Source organism: Furipterus horrens, unplaced genomic scaffold (assembly GCF_987537825.1).
Source record: "Furipterus horrens unplaced genomic scaffold, mFurHor1.1.pri manual_scaffold_4, whole genome shotgun sequence".
Classification (NCBI taxonomy): Eukaryota; Metazoa; Chordata; class Mammalia; order Chiroptera; family Furipteridae; genus Furipterus; species Furipterus horrens.
The window spans coordinates 204,084,925-204,100,399 of NW_028327174.1; the positions used below are offsets into that span (position 1 = coordinate 204,084,925).

At 65.0% G+C, this 15,475-nt stretch overlaps 1 protein-coding gene across 3 annotated transcripts; it reads left to right on the plus strand.

Annotated features, from left to right (window-relative positions):
* Nucleotides 1–1,536: 1,536 nt before the first annotated feature.
* Nucleotides 1,537–13,766, plus strand: MYMK (myomaker, myoblast fusion factor). 3 transcript variants are annotated; one of them, XM_090275000.1, is made up of 7 exons: nucleotides 1,537–1,763; nucleotides 4,994–5,168; nucleotides 5,594–5,687; nucleotides 9,333–9,447; nucleotides 10,142–10,290; nucleotides 12,581–12,697; nucleotides 13,110–13,766. In XM_090275000.1, exons 3-7 carry the CDS (start codon nucleotides 5,646–5,648, stop codon nucleotides 13,257–13,259), a joined length of 573 nt encoding a protein of 190 aa, XP_090131126.1. In that variant the 5' UTR covers nucleotides 1,537–1,763; nucleotides 4,994–5,168; nucleotides 5,594–5,645; the 3' UTR covers nucleotides 13,260–13,766. The 3 variants fall into 3 exon arrangements, with proteins under 3 accessions (XP_090131126.1, XP_090131124.1, XP_090131125.1); XM_090274998.1 differs by having other exon boundaries at nucleotides 4,994–5,687; XM_090274999.1 differs by lacking the exon at nucleotides 1,537–1,763 and having other exon boundaries at nucleotides 4,130–5,687.
* The last annotated feature ends 1,709 nt before the right edge of the window (nucleotides 13,767–15,475 follow it).

Below are 15,475 nucleotides of genomic sequence, written 5' to 3' on the forward strand. Positions count from 1 at the left end.
CAGTGTCTGGGGGAGGGGGGGCGGGTAACAGCATACAGTAAGTGATCAGTAAACAAAGGTGTGGGGGTGTCAGGCAGCTCCGGGGGCCAGGCCTCCTTGCCTGTTGGGGGTGAGGCAGAGCTCACTGCGGGCCATGGGGCAGCTCCACCCACTGCCCACAATTGCCACGACCAGGCCCTGGCAGGGGAAGGGGTGCTGTGGACATCTTTTATTTTTATTTTTATTTTAAGATTTATTTATTTATTTTTAGAGAGAGGGGACGGGAGAGAAAAAGAGAGGGAGAGAAATATCAATGTGTGGTTGTCTCTCACATGCCCCCGATTGGGGACCTGGCCCGCAACCCAGGCCTGTGCCCTGAGTGGGAATCGAACCGGCAACCTTTCAGTTCCCAGACCGGCGCTCAGTCCACTGAGCCGCACCAGCCATGGCGACACCTGTTTTTTAGAAGCAGATTGTCTTTCCCCTCGAGCTTTCCGGACGTCTGAAGAGGGGCCTGGAAACAGGAAAATGGGCAGATGAGTATGGGAAGCAGAGGGGAGTGTGGGGAGACCAGGTGAGGGACAGAAGCAGGCTCAGGGAGAAGGGCTGGGGCGGGGGAGGGCACAGCGGGCCGGGGCCAGCCGCCCTGTCCTGCACTGTGAAGGGCAGAGCTCGGGAGGCCCTCAGACATGGTGTAGAGCCTGTGGGTGGCGGCCTCACCCTTGGCACGCAGAAGCCAGCCGGTTGTGTCTGGAGGGCAGCTCACCTCGACCATCCCCCCTCGACGGCCTGCCTGTCCTCCCAGCTGCGGCCCAGGGCTGGAGACAGCAGCGGTCTTGCACCCAGCAGGGACCGGGCCACCGTGAAACCACTTGGCCAGGCCCCAGACAGCAGCCCCAGCAGCCAACCCCCCATAAGCTCCCCGCCGGGGCCAGGAGCTGGGTACTTGGGAAGAACCCCCACCGCCCAGCAGACCTCCAGGGTCAGCGGTGGTAAGTGGGACCACAAAACAACTTCTTAGCTTCCTCCCGTCCTGCCATCTTGGCCAGGGGCACTATTAGGCCCAGGCTTGAAGTTCAAGTGTGGGGACCCAGAGAGGGCAGGCCACTCCTGGTCTCAGAGTCCACAAGAAGGAGGCTCTTTTGTCCCCAAATCTAGAGCAAGAAGGGTCCGTGAAAAGCCCTGGCGTGGCTGGGAAGTGAGCTTGCTGCTGGAGCTCCAGGGATGGCCTGCCCCCGGGAGAGGGGACAGCGGGGCTGGCTGGAGCCACGTCTGTGCGGCGTCCTGGACCTCAGAGCCTGCAAGCGGTGGGGCCAAGCCCGGCTGTAGGGCACAGCTCCAGCAGGGACAGCCGCTTGGTGTCTTTCCAGCCAACCTGCAGAAGCCTGCAGGACAGTCTGCGGCCCAGGAGGGCTCCCCAGCTCCATGCCTGCCACCAAGGACAAGCTGGGTCCGAGGAGCTCTGTCCCCTCTCTGCCCCAGCCCCTCCACACCGAGGGAACAGGTTCAGTGAGTGGCAGCCCCCAGCAAGTAAGGGGGCGCAGGTAAGGTCTCGGCTGTGCAATGCAGGCCGGCCTGGCGCCTGGCCCAGCCCTGCCTTCAGGAACAGAGAGGGGGCCACTTCCAGACAGCGAGAGTCCCCCAGCCCTGTGAGCCTGCTCTCCAGCAACCTCTGAACAGACACTCCGAGCGGCTTCCTGGACCGCCCGCATAGAGCTGCAGGCCCGTCGGCACACGAGGCGTCCCTCTGAGGCCGCGACGGCGATGACGCAGGCCGCCTACAGGTGAGGACACTCGGCCCGGGGCTGGAAGGGGCGGGGCCCCCACCTGGCTCTCCTGGCAGGTGTCTGGGAGCTTTGGCGCCTTGGGCGACTGGTTGCAGCCGGTGGTGGAAGGCAACACGTGACAGCTGTCACAAGGCTGGACGCAGACGCACAGACACACCTGTCACGTGCGCAGAGCAAGGGCCACAGACGTCAGCCCAGGCCGCGGAATCCAGGGAAGGAGCTGGCGGAGGCCCAAAGCCCAGACGCCTCCCACCACGGGCAGGGGTCCTTCAGGGACCCCGACACGGAGAGCTGCGAGGGCCGCGGTGCTCCGGGGGGTCCAGGGCCGTGGGCCAGGCGTGCAGCCTTGGAGCGCGCAGATGCCGCAGCTGGCGCGGCCGCCGTGGGCCGGGCAGGGCGGGCAGACAGCTGTCGCGGCAGCGGCAGCGGGTGGCATTCCAGGCATTTCAGCACCTCCATAAACCAGGCTGCTCTGGCCAGCAAGGGTGAGAAGAGGGGGCGCAGGCAGGTGGGTCCCCACTGCCCGCTCTCCACGCTGTGGCTGCTCCACCCCAGGCCCCCCGCCCGGGCTGGCCCCTGTGAGGTGCCAGGGGACCGAGGCCACCTGCTGGGCAGAGCAGGGGAGCCTCAAAGCCTGGGGCCGGGAGGCCGTGCCGTTGTATCTGAGACGGAGGGGGTGCCCCAAGCCCATCTTCGCACCTCTTGGGGGCTCGGTCTCCTCCTCGGTGGCCCAGGGAGAGCAGAGGCATCTGCCCCCCAACCCCCCGGCTGCTGACAGGGCCCAACGGGACAGAGTAGGAAGAGGGCTTGGCACGGCGCCCGGCACACGGCCAGTGCTGAACAAATGTCTGTGTGTGAGCGGTTTTCAAGACACACACGGTGCTGTGGGTTAGGAGAAGGGAGACCCCCCCCCCACGGGGTCAGGGCGGGCGGGGGCGCATCTGAGCGGGGCAGGCCAGCTCCAGGGGCGTCCTGGCCGAAGGCGGCTGGGCCAAAGCAGGAGCAGGTGAGGTGGGGCGGGGGTGGGACCGTTGCAGGCAGCTGGCAGGCGGAGGCCACAGCAGGACGGGGAGGACAGGAGGTGCCAGCTCACGTCGCCACTGGCTCAGAGGCAGCCCAGCCCAGCCCAGCCCTGGCCCCCCACCCTGCGCCTCCGGAGGCAGCAACACCCCCAAACCAGCTGGCCTGTCTCTTCCACTCAGTCTCCCCCTCTCCCAGCTCCACAGGCCAATTGCTTCCCCTGCTCCAGGGAGGACTAAGGGTCATTTCAGTCCTGGTCAGAGCTGGACGCATTCCCCGGGCCAGCTGGTCTGTCTCCACGCGGCCAGGTCTCGGATGGGAGTCACACGCAGGCCCCCCCCACCTCCTTCTACACCCCGGATCCCCACCCCAAACGGCAGCCCGTAGACCAGCCTTTAGGCAGGGGCTCCTGGGGCTGCCCCAGGCCCAGCCACCTGTCTCCCTGCCCTGGGGCGGCCCCTCCTCGGCCCGGTCCTCCTCAGTCACCCAGACATGTGCAGGCAGTCCGGCCTGCCTCCCCCGCCTCCGCCTCCTCCTGTTCCCTCCCTGAGCTCGCAGGCCTGGCCCTGCTGTTTACTGCTGCAAAATACACACACACACACACACACGCACACACGCACACGCACACACGCACACGCACACACACACACACACGCACACATGCACACACACGCACACACACACACGCACACACACATGCACACACACACATGCACGCACACGCACACACACACACACGCAGGCACAGAACCGACTGTGGAATGTTTTCCTGCTTCCGAGCGGGTTTTACGTCTCCAGAGAGTTCTCTGCTAACACCTGACCTCTAATCGCATTTCCTCCCGGCACGTTTTCTGCTCCTACTGGAAGCCGGGCCGGAGCCGGGCCAGGTCTGAGCAGGAGCTGAGGGGTGGAGAGGGGCCGACGGGGGTCTCCTGCCTCCTACCCACAGCCGCACACCCAGCAGTATCCGGTTTCCCCAGTCTGGGCTCCTCAGCGCCAGACTGAAACATGCCACGCCCACCCCCTCCTCGGATTTTCATTCACTCTTTTGACAAAGTCATTCATTCAGCAGCGCTTGTTGACCACCTACCGCTGGCTGGGCTCAGGCGCCGAGGGCAAGGGCAGCGAGATGGCCAGCGGGCCCAGCGGGGTCAGGCCGGAGCCACCCTGCAGCCACAGCTCCGCCAGCAGTGGGCACCTCGGCCGGCCTGATGGGCAGGGAGGGAGCCTGGCCACAGACGGACAGATGTTCTGGAAGGGGAGGCAGGGAGGCTGGTGGAGACGGGTGTGCTTTGGGGGGCGGGGGGGCGGAGCAGGGTGCGGGGGCCCCGTGGTCTCCTGGAGGCCTGCGCTCAGCCCCAGGGCGGTGGGAGCACGAGCAGGAGGACATGCGCAGATGCAGCGGGCAGGACTGTCGTGGGGAAATGCAGAGACGGGCCCCAGCCGACTTCAGACACAAATATGGTTTCTGGAAAGGTGTGAGGGGCTCCCCGCGGGAGGTGGGGGAGCCGCCAGGCCTCGGGGCCTGGGAACGAGCCGCAGCCTCTCTCCAAGGCGCTGAGGTACCAGCACCCCTCGGCCTCCCTCCCGCTGTCCCCACACGCCAGACCCCATTCCCAGGGGACAGATACGAGGCCTCTCCACACAGCAGACCACTGCCGGCTCAGCCACGTGACACAGGGTGGGGGGATCTCACAGTGAAAGAACTGAAAAGAGCCAGCCCCCATGGGGTGCTTGCTGCCCGGTTCCATCTGCAGAAAGTTCTAGAACAGGCAAGGTCGATGGCCACTACCACGGGGCCTCTGCTGCGGGCAGTCCCAGCAAAGGACACAGGGACAGCCTGGGGTGGCGGTCACACCTGCGTGGGCATTTATCCAAGGCCACCAAGCTGTGTGCCCCACGTGTGTGCATTTTGTCCTGGCGTCACACCATGACTTAAAAAGCGAGACAGGAATAAAGCCATTCTTTTGCTGACAACAGGTAAGTAAATGAACCAGGCACTTGATCGATCAAGTCCAGGGAGAGAATCTGCCCTGCCCGGGTGGCTCACACTGTCCCATCGTTCCGTGGCCAGAGAATCAGGGGGCACCTACCTGCCTGACAGGTGCCCCGAGACCTTCCGCAGGAAGGGGAGGTCATTTCCCAATGGCTAGGAGTACCCGGACGGCGAGCGCCGGCCTCACAGGGGCCCCGGTCTGTGGGTTCAGGTGCGAAGCGATGGACCCGAGCTGAAAAGAATGTCCAGTTCGCTGGCCTGGTCAGGCGAGGAAGAAGTGTAAGACGCGCAGGGGGCTGGTGACCCTGAAACGCAGCCGCCGGGTCCTTCCAGCGCTGAGATTCGGCTCAGCCTTGGGTTCTCGCACCTCTCGCTGCCGTGAACAGGTGACGCAGGCCCGAGTCCCCTCCTTCTGGGCTCCCGCCGGCCCTGGGGACAGGCCCAGGGTGGGAAGTGGCTGGGAGCTGGAGATCAGACTCAATGGGACTCCCTCCTCCAAAGTCGTTGCCTCCGCAAAAGAAGCACAGTCTCCCTGAATTAACTCTGGCCTCTCAAAAATTAAAATAAAAAAACCTCAGCGACAAGTGCGGATCACGTGGGCATCAGCTGTCGGACCCTCTCCGGGGCTGCGCCGAGATCCCTGCCTCCTGCCAGGGCATTTAAACCACAGCTGCAGCGGGGCCTCTCCTGCCGTTGGGATTCCCTGCCCCGGAGACCTGGGAGGCCTTCGCCCGCCCCTCCTGCCCAGCCGGTGCCCTTCTCCCCGGCCCATGGGGTCGGTCGTGGCCAAACTGCTCCTCCCCACCCTCAGCAGCCTGGCCTTTCTCCCCGCCGTCAGCATCGCGGCCAAGAGGCAGTTCCACATGGAGGCCATGGTCTATCTGTTCACCATGTTCTTCGTGGCGGTGAGTCGGGGCCGGGGCGGGGCGGGGGCGCCGCGTGGGGCGCTGCCCCGCAGGTGCAGCCGGAGCCGGGGGCCACCTTCCCACCCCCTTCCTGTATTTTGTGATGAAGGAAAGGGATTTCCAGGTGACGGGAAAAGCCCAGAGACCAGGAGGGAGGCTCTCAGTTTCCCCACTGCTGCCAGGAAATCGCTCCGGGATCAGGGGGAGGCCACGCCCACAGGGCGCCAGGTCCCCTCGGCTGAGGGCAAGCCCTTCGGGGAGCCCCTTTTCTTGCCACCGGCCAGCTACTCAAGGCCACTGTGGCTCCAGCTTCCCCTCCCCCACCCCGTCCCACTGTGAGGACAGGGCGGCTGAGCAGGGAGGGAGGAGCCAGCCAGGCCTGGGAGGGGGTCGCAGGCTGGGGGTGGGGGGACACGCGGGGCCCGTGGGTGCCCTTTCAGAACTCTGAAGCTGGCCCTCCTCCTTTGGGTCCTTCTTTCTCTGTTTCTGCATCAGGAGGACTGTGCTTTAGGCCCCGCCGCCCACCCCGTACAACCCCCCCCGGGGGTCTCTTCCCCTCTGTGTTTCTCTTGCTGGTTTTCTCTGCGTCTTTTTTCTTCTTTTTCCCTCTGACCGTCCATGTGTCTCTGACTCCATCCATCCCCCAGCTTCTTTCTTTTATAAAGATTTTATTTGTTTATTTATTTACGTGCAGAGAGAGGGGCAGGGAAGGAGGAAGAGAGGGAGGGAACCGTCCATGTGTGGCTGCCTGGGGACCCGACCCGCAACCCAGGCACGTGCCCTGGCTGGGAATTGAACCAGCGACCCTTTGGTTTGCAGGCTGGTGCTCGGTCCACTGAGCCACCCCAGCCAGGGTCCCTAGTTTTTGTCTGTCTGTCTGTCTGATCAGTCACCTGTCTGCTGATGTAGCTTCCTGCCTCCCCTTCTCCGCTTCCCTCTGGGTACTGCGTCCCCCACTTCTGCAGGCTCACGCTGGCTCCACTCCCTTCCGTGGCCACCTCCCCCCAGACCCTCCCTTCGTTGAAGCGCCGCTCCCCGTGAGAAGCACGTGCTGGCAGGCGCGTGTCCCTGCCCCCTTCCCGTGGCCCTGCCTCGGCCCAGCCACCCTGGCCCCTGGCAGCAGTGCCTCTGGGGGCGAGCATCAGGGCGTGCAGGGCAGCCCCGGGTGGGGAGGCCTGTGAGCACACGCGTGTGTTTGCACATGCATGTCCACGTGCCACGCCTGCCTCCGACTGGCCTGCGGTGGGAGACGCCGCGAGTTCCCGCAGCTGGTGGCCCTCCAGCAGCAGTGACAGCGTCGGGCTTGGTCCCGGATGGAACCAGACTCCCGGGTGCGTGGGCGGCCGTCTCTGGGTGGGAGCGGCCTGAGCTGTGATGGTGCCGACCACGAGCCAGGGTCCCGGGGGGATTTGCTGGGTGCCGCTTGCATGCTCGCCTCGCCAGTCTCCTCCGCGCCCCAGAGCCTGGGATGTGACGGCCGCTGGTCAGAGAAAGACACCGGGTCCCCGAGAGGCTGAGACACGCGCACCCCGGGAAGCCCGGGCCGCACCCCTGAGCGCCTGGCTCACGTGAGGCATTTCGCAGAATGCCATTTGGGTCCCCTGTCGGGACCCCAGCTCGGGAAAGGAAGTCAGCGGGACGGGTGAGATGTGGGGGGACAAGGGTCTCGGGCCAGGGAGAGGAGCCAGGGGTCTCGTCCCCCGGGCCCACGTAAGACCCAGCCCCGGAAACCACAGGCGCCGCCTGTCCCTGCCCCGGGCTCAGTGGCCCCACAGCTGTTCTGCCACCACCCTGAGAGGCCTCCCCGCCCTGCCCCGCCACACCCTGCCCCGCCCAGAGTGGCAGGGGCAGCTGCCTCCTGTGACAAATGTCCTCAGGCCTCAAAGCCACACTCGGCCCCTTTCTCCGGGAGCCCCTCCGGCATCGCGAGGTCTGCCCGTGTCCCACCCAGGACCCTCCAGGACACATGTCAGTCCACACCAGACTCCATGCTGTGTGCTCTGTCACGCGGGATCCACTGGCCCACCCCGTGGAGCGGGCATTCTTGTCCCCATTTGATGGAGGGGGCCCTGAGGGATCAGCCACTTGCCCGAGCTCACACGGCAAGGACCCGTTAGGTTGGCCTCAAGGGCCGTGCGCTCTCCCACAGCGGCACCCACCTCTGCCAGCACCCTGCCTGGGCCGGGGCTGCCCTGCACCCAAGAGGGAGGGAGGCCTCAGCTGCCACCTGTCCAACAGAGATGAGCAGGGGGTCCCTCCCAAACCAGCTCTCCTTAAACTGCTCCCACCCCTGCCTCCTGGACCCTGCCTTCCCATGGCAGACGCTTCCTGAGCCCCAGCCGCAGGGACCTGGGGTCACAGTCAGGACGAACAGGCCTGCTTCCTACTCCAGACGGGGCGGAGCGCAGACCCTGCCCAGAACATCGCCAGGGTGATGTTCTAGAAGGAGCAGGGGGGCAGGAGAACATCCCTGTCGCTCAGAGGGCGCGGCTCTGCCCACAGCTGAGCCCCTGGGTCAGACCCCGCCTGAAGCTGCTCCTTTCCCAGCTACACAGCCACGGCCCCTGCCGACTTGCTGTCCCCTGGCCTCTTCTTTGCCTCTCCCCACCCCGGCCACCTAGTGCCCCGGCGCGTCAGGTCGCCCACGGCTGCAGCCAGGAAGCACCCTAAGTCCCTCCTGCTCACTCAGCTCGCCAGGCGGCCCCGGCCGTCCATCCAGACGGGCTGCCCTCTGTCCGCTGCTCCCTCCTCCAAGCCGGGCTCATCAAGAGTCGATTGTGCTGGTTCCCAGCTTGTTTGTGCCCTGGAACTTGTCAAAATAATTATGTCATGTAATTAAATAGGACTTAACATGATGAAATGTGTCCGCGAAAGGAGAGCTGTTTTCTGTCGGAACTAAGGGGACAGCTTTGAACAAACCTCACACGGGCACTTCACTCGGAGGTTGGACCCCAGGTCAGGACACGACAGGAAGCCACCAATGAGTGCCCAGGAAGGGGGACAGCCACCCGTGCCTCTCTCTCCGAGTTTTTTACATTCTACTCGGGGACAACAGTAAGAATCCCACGTGGCTCCGTCCAGCGCGTGCATGGGGTCTGTGTGGCCTTCCCGCACGTGAGAGCTGCCAACTGGTCCTCGAAGCGGGCTCCCCACCGGCAGCACCGGCACCAGCCCCAAACCCTACAAAGCACGCGGACCTCTGCCCCCCACCCTGGACCTGCTGAGTCCGGAATCTCAGGGACCTTCAGCAACCTGAGGCCCCACATGCCCAGTCAGGTCTGAGAAATTCCACTGGGAGAGTGCCCAGTCACCAGAGGGCTAAACAGGGGGACAGGGGGGACCTCCTAGGCCCCTGAAGAGCAGGCTGGCAACCCCCACCCCCCAAAAGGCATTGGCCTCCCAGCCACAGGTTGGTGAAAAGGACCTGCCCTCAGTAAGCCTGGTGTGCAGGGGACGCCCAGCCCCAGCCACAGGGCCCTCAAGGGCAGCAGCCGGCAGGGCCCCCACTTTGCAGACAGAGCCATTACGTGACTTTGCTTCACGGCCAGTCAGCTGACCCACAGCGGGCTCAGCTCAGGGGCCAGCCCAGCCCGGCGCGGGGCCCCAGCACGGCCCTCCGCCCCTGACCGCCTGGTTCCCCGGCAGCTCTTCCACGCCTGCGATGGGCCCGGCCTCTCGGTGCTCTGCTTCATGCGCCACGACATCCTGGAGTACTTCAGCATCTACGGGACGGCGCTCAGCATGTGGGTCTCGCTGATGGGTGAGTGCCGCCCCTCCTGGCCCCCAAGCCACCTGCACGCCGGCCCCAGGAACAGCCCCCGCCCACTGCCTCTGCTCTCCCAGCCCTGCTCTGAGAACCTCCCCCTCTCTGGGCTTCAGAGACGCGCATGGTCTGTGAAGAAGAACACACGGTCCCCCAAAGCCCGCATTCCCATTTTCCACATCTGTGTGAAATGATACATTCGGCAAAGGCTCGGTGGGACAGCTTTACTAGCGGAGGAGGTGCCCAAGGGCTCCGCCCCCCGCCTTTCACGTGGAGAACCCCTGTTTGCCATCAGGGTTTGCCCCCGAGACCTTGTCATCACGCACACAATGTCACAGTCTCCAAAGCACCTTCTTCTGCGACCTTTCACTTACTCCTGTCTTGGGGCCACATCAGGACAAGGCCCATAACGCGGGGCTTCCTGCCAGGGGCCGGCCCTGTGGAGACCCCGACCCTTCCCCCCAGCCTTTGTGTCTGTGCTGTCCCCCTCGCGGCCCCATGGGGGGGCTTGGTTCGCAGCCCCTCGCATGCAGATCCCTAGAGCGGCTGCCTCACCCCTACAGCCAGCGGGAATCCCGACCTCTGGGGGCCGGGCGGCGCCTCGGGTCCCGCTGGGTAGCGAGCGCAGTGGCCAGCGTTCGGGGACCAGGAGGCCACGCCCCTCTCCCGATCTCTGTCCCCCACCCCGCAGCCCTGGCCGACTTTGACGAACCCAAGAGGTCGACTTTTGTGATGTTTGGCATCCTGACCACCGCCGTCCGGATCTACCACGACCGCCGGGGCTACGGGGTGTACTCAGGCCCCATCGGTACCGCCGTCCTTGTCATCGCGGCCAAGTGGGTGCGTAGCGTGTGACCTGGTGCAGCCGGGGCCCCTTCCCTGACCTCCCACCTCGTGGGCGGGTGGGCACTTGGGCCAGACGGGGCTTCTGCTAAAACACGTAAAAAACGACCCTCAGGTACCCCAACCACACAGATCTGGTTTGTATCATGTCTGTAACTCATGAACTCTGAATGTCAGCCAAGTTACTGAACCTCTCTGCCTCAGTTTCCACATTTGCAAAGTGGACATTATCATCACAGTCCAGTACCCACCGCATGGGGTCGGTTCAAAGGTCATACATCTTCAGTACAGACACAGAACTGGCTTCTAGTGTGCTCCACAAATAGGGGCTGCTTGTTATTGTTGTTGAAGAGAATGGCTGCTTTAGAGATGTCCTGTCAATTAAAGATGGCCTGGGCTAATCTGGGAAGGCTTCCTGGAGGGGGTGGGCCTTCACCTTGGTTCTAATGAGAAGAGAGGATGTGGTGTGAGGTTGACAGGAAGCTGGAACTGCTCGTGAGTATGGAGGTAGGAGTTCCCAGTATTGGTAGCCTTTCACTGGGCGCCCGGAGGCCTGACACCCACAAGGCTCTGACATGTGGTCCCCAGGCCTCCCTGAACCCCCTGCCGCCCAAGGCCCTCCTGGCTGCAGGAACCAAAACTCTCTCACACTAGCCCAAGCTAAAGAGGGGTGCTGCAGCAGGACAGGCCCAGCGACGCCTCCTGGGACCCCAGCGTAGGGAAGGAGCTGAGTCTGCGGGGAGCAGAACCCAGGCCTGGGAAGCAGACGGGAACTGCTCAGAGAAGAGGGGTCGGGCTGGGCATGGGGTGCAGGTGCCCACAACCCATTTTACAGACGCAGGAGGGTAAACAAAGTTCCCATGGCGAGCCTTCCGCACACACCCACTCCTCTCGACACCCAGTAGCAGAGGGTGTATGTAGCCACGTGGTTGATGAAGAAATAAGTCACAGAGAGACCAGCAGGAGAATAAGAGTCATGGCAGGACACCCCAAGGCCAGATCCTGACCTTCCAGCGAGAAGAGAGGGCAGGGCCTCCGTGCACCACCCTGGGGAAGCCATGAGGGCCCTCGCTGGCCGGGAGGCCTCCCACAGCTGCCTGGGCGTGCAGAAGCCGTGGGCTGGGGCTGGGGGGGTCTCGCCCCGAGGAAGGACCACATTAAGGAACAGGCTGGAATGCGTGAACACAGAGCTCTGGGCTCCAACAAGGCGCCCGCCCAGCAGGACGCAGCGTCGAGCCTCCTTGCTGCAGCCTGGAGGGCCGCTCCGGCCACGGGTCTCAGCCTGCACTGTCGTTGGCCAGAAGAGCAGGCCCTTGCTAGCGTCCCCACGAAGCTCCCTCGGGCTGTGGATCCGGCCACGGAACCAAGAGGGCGGCCTGGCTTCCCGCGTCTGGGGCTCGGCTTACGTTTTCTAGACCATTGAACGTGGAGTTTGTTTTGGATTTCTGAGGGCACTTGCTTCCAGGAAGGAGGGCGGATTTTCCTCCCGAGGCTCGTCCCTTCACGAGCCGCGTTTGGGAACACAGCTCCCAGGGCGAGGTGTGTGACAGGGTCCTTGGCAGGGCCAGGCCAGGGTGCGACCTTGGGCAGGTGCAGGGCTGGCTGGATGAGGCCCCCTGGGCCAGTGTAGCCGCACCCACAAGCTGCCGATGCTCCTGCAGGTCCCGACTCCTCACGGACCGTGGCCACGGCCAGAAAACTGAGACGCGAACTTCGTCTCATAATTCAGTGGGTGGCGAAACTGCCTGGGGTTTTGTGGGTACCTCGTGGGGGTCTGCACGCCGGGGCCCCGCGATGGGTGCAGCCACGAGTCTCGCTCCGTCCGAGATGCCTGCGCTCGGAAACAGCGCGGCCACAGGGGCGAGTTGGCAGGACGCGGACCCGCATCACCTCACCGTTTTGGTGGATGTGAACCTCGTTTCTCAGCGTAACTATCTGCTGAGCCTCCTAAGCATCAGCACCTGGCAGGTCGCAGGTTTAACATGCCGGTCAGGTTTGTCCAATAAATGGGACGGTGTGTCCTTTGGCCACAGAAGCACCAAAGGCTGTCCTGGCCCACTGTGGGCACCCCCGGGGCCACACCGGCAGCAGGCCTGGGACCCCAACACCCCTCGGCTGTGAACAGTCAGAGAGTCTATCCCCCTCGTGCTCCCTTCTGGCTGAGACAGGGAACCGTGCAGGGGACCTGGTTACATTCCAGACAGGCAGGCGGGCATCTCGAGCTCAGGCCACCCCCCCGGATGGACCCTGTGACCTAAGCGCTGTCCCATTGCCACCGACCCCGCAGCTGCGGCAGATGAAGGAGAAGAAGGGCCTGTACCCCGACAAGAGTGTCTATGCCCAGCAGATAGGCCCTGGCCTCTGCTTCGGAGCCCTGGCCCTGATGCTTCGCTTCTTCTTCCAGGTGCCAGGGGAGCAGGGGGTGGCCGGTGGGGCGCGGCCGTCCACAGGCGCCCGTTTCACGGGGCCAGCCTCCCACCTGCCTGGAAGGGGCCGGGGAGGGAGGGGTGGAGGAGGGGCGGAGGGAAGAGGCAGGGGTGGGGAGAGAGGGAGGGGTCCGAGGAGGGAGGAGCCTCAGCCTCGCCGTCTGAGGCCCAGCAGATGTCACAGTCCTTTAGGGCTTTGGTGGCTGGAGAGACCACCGTGGGCTGGACAGTGGGGGAGGACAGGTGAAGGGGTCAGGGCGGAGCCCATGCCAGTAGCAGGTGCCAGGCACCCAGCAGAGGCACCGAGCAGGCGGGGACGGGGCTCGGATGGGAGAGGAGCTTCGGGGACAGGGCCGAGGCTACGGACCGACCCCCGCCCCCGCCCCACAGGACTGGGACTACACCTACGTCCACAGCTTCTACCACTGTGCGCTGGCCTCGTCCTTCATCCTGCTCCTGCCCAAGGTCAACAGGAAGGCAGGGGGCGCGGGGCCCCCGGCCAAGCTGGACTGCCCCACGCTGTGCTGTGCCTGCGTCTGAGCACCGCCCGCGCTGGGCCCTGCCCTCCCACCTCGTGCCCGTGGCCCTCCCATCCTTCCCCAGCCCCGAGTGTCCCGGAGAAGCTCTGTCCTCCGCTCTGAGAGGCCCCAGGGACTGGGGAAGCGCCTCCGCGCCAAGGGCTTCCTGGGCTCCTGCTGGGGGCTAAGCTCCATGCTGGAGAGCAGAGGAGTTTCTCCCCCTCCTAGGCCTCGGCGCGGCGGGTGGGTATGCCTACGGGACCCCCAAACGCGTCTGTCCTCTCTGCCTCCCTTTCCCTCTTCCCCCAGTCCCGGCCACAGTGAGACTCGCGTGTCCTCCCCACGCCGTCTGTTTGCCCTTGGAAAGCGGCCTCAACACCTCTGTACCCTGTCCCCCGGCGCTGAGCCTGCCCATAGGAAGCCGGGGCCCCTGGGGCCAATTCTGTCCCCAGCCCAGGCCACCCTCCCCGGGGCCATCCCTCCAGCTGGGCCCCTCAATCAAATTGTTTTGGTGACAATACCCAATCAGAAGCACCTCGATTCATTGACCTTATGGGAGCCCGGCCTGTGGCCCCTCCGCGTGGGCAGGTGGGTCTGGGCGCCAGGCCCTTGGGCAGAGGCTGGTGGCGGCCCAGAGGCGGGGCTCCCCGGGAGGTCAGCCGCTCCCATGCAGAGCCGTCTGCGCCGGGCCCCGGGGGGTGGCGGGAGAGGACTCCCAGACATCACCTCACAGACGAGCCCACCCCGACTTCCCGAGTGGTCGGGGCACATCTGTCAGGCAGGAAGTTGCCTACACCTGTCTGGGGTCTGTTTGTGTTTCCAGACCAGGCAGCTACCCACGGCCGCCCCGCCACGGGGACGGCCCGCTGTTTGTCTGAGAGGCACCTCCCGCGGGCCCTGGGGGCCAGGGACAGGGTGGACCCTTGGCCGGACGCCCCATCTGCCGGCCTCCCTGACTGCCTCAGGTCCCGACACCCACAGCCTGGCCCTGGCTCCGTGCCCTCCTGTCCCCACAGCCCACGACCGAGAGGGCAGCCCACTCAGCCCTTCGCACAGCACTTGGGGCCTTACCACACCCGCCCAGGCCTGTCCCCATCACAGGGCCGATGGCACCGGACATGGCGGGGCCCCTCCCCCACCAGGCTCTGCACGCCCAGGGCCGGGGGAGGCCCAGGTGTGGTCCCCACTGGCTGCAGGTCTGATTGGAGGTGTGCACACATGTACGCACATGTGCACACACGTGCACACACCACGGAAAGTGCATGGGGAAGAGTCTTCCTCTCTTGCCAGGGGACACTCAAGTCATAGCACCAGGCTGTGAGGACAGGGAGCCTCTGGAGCTATGGTGAGGGTCGGGGGGCCAGGGGTGTTCCAGAAACGGGCACACGCAAGGGGGCTGGGCCCTGCCAGGCACCTCCCTCCAGTCCCCTGCACCCCCTCCTCTCTGCCCTCCCTCGTCCCCCGTCCCCCTTCGCCCATCACTGCCCGCCCCGGCCCATCGCCTCCTCCCCTCCCCCACCCCGGCGAGCACACCCGACTCCCACCTCTGTGGCAACATGTGGGAAATGAGAAGCAGCGGGATGCTCCCAAGCAGGGAGGAGGCGAGGCCCCTGCCAAGCGCGCCCGGGCCGCGCCAAAAGGCCGCTCACTGCGGCCGCTGTGATTTACGAGGCTGTCTGGGAGCCCCGCCAAGTCTGTAAGTCATGGGCAATTAGGAGGCGCGCTCCAGCCCTCCGCCCGCCCGCCTCGGCTGCAGGCCCGCCGCGCCCCTCCCAAGCAGGGCTGGACCCCCGAGACCCCTCGGAGGGCCCCAGGGTGGGCAGGCTGAGCCCACTCTGCTGAGGACGCTAAGGGCCAGGATGTCAGCCGCTGGCCCTCGTCCCTTGGACACCGGCCACTGAGTTGGTGGCTGTGCCCAGGGTCTTGCCAGTCATCCGAAAGGCATGTTCCTCTGGCTCGAAGGAGCACAGTGACATCGTGGGGGCTCTACCCGAAGGCCAGGAGGGGAGTGCCTGGGAGAGGGACCGGAAGAGGAGGCGGCCACCCAGCACGGCCACCCTGATACCTCAAGACTAACGGAGAAGAAGCGTCATGGCCTTCAGACTGAAACACCTCTGACGGCCTGTCTTCATGTCCTGGAACCTGGGACGCATGGCACCTGGTGCCAGGAAGTCCCCACAGCTGGCCTACCTACCTGAGGCTCAGGCAGGACCCAGGGGGCCTGAGACGTTGGCAAGC

What these genes read in the sequence shown, in the direction of transcription:
- MYMK (XM_090274998.1), top strand. Translation starts at nt 5,553, where the DNA reads ATGGGGTCGGTCGTGGCCAAACTGCTCCTCCCCACCCTCAGCAGCCTG. An exon ending in TCACCATGTTCTTCGTGGCG is followed by an intron (nt 5,688 to 9,332) that starts GTGAGTCGGGGC and finishes GTTCCCCGGCAG; the next exon opens with CTCTTCCACGCCTGCGATGG. An exon ending in TGCTTCGCTTCTTCTTCCAG is followed by an intron (nt 12,698 to 13,109) that starts GTGCCAGGGGAG and finishes CCCGCCCCACAG; the next exon opens with GACTGGGACTACACCTACGT.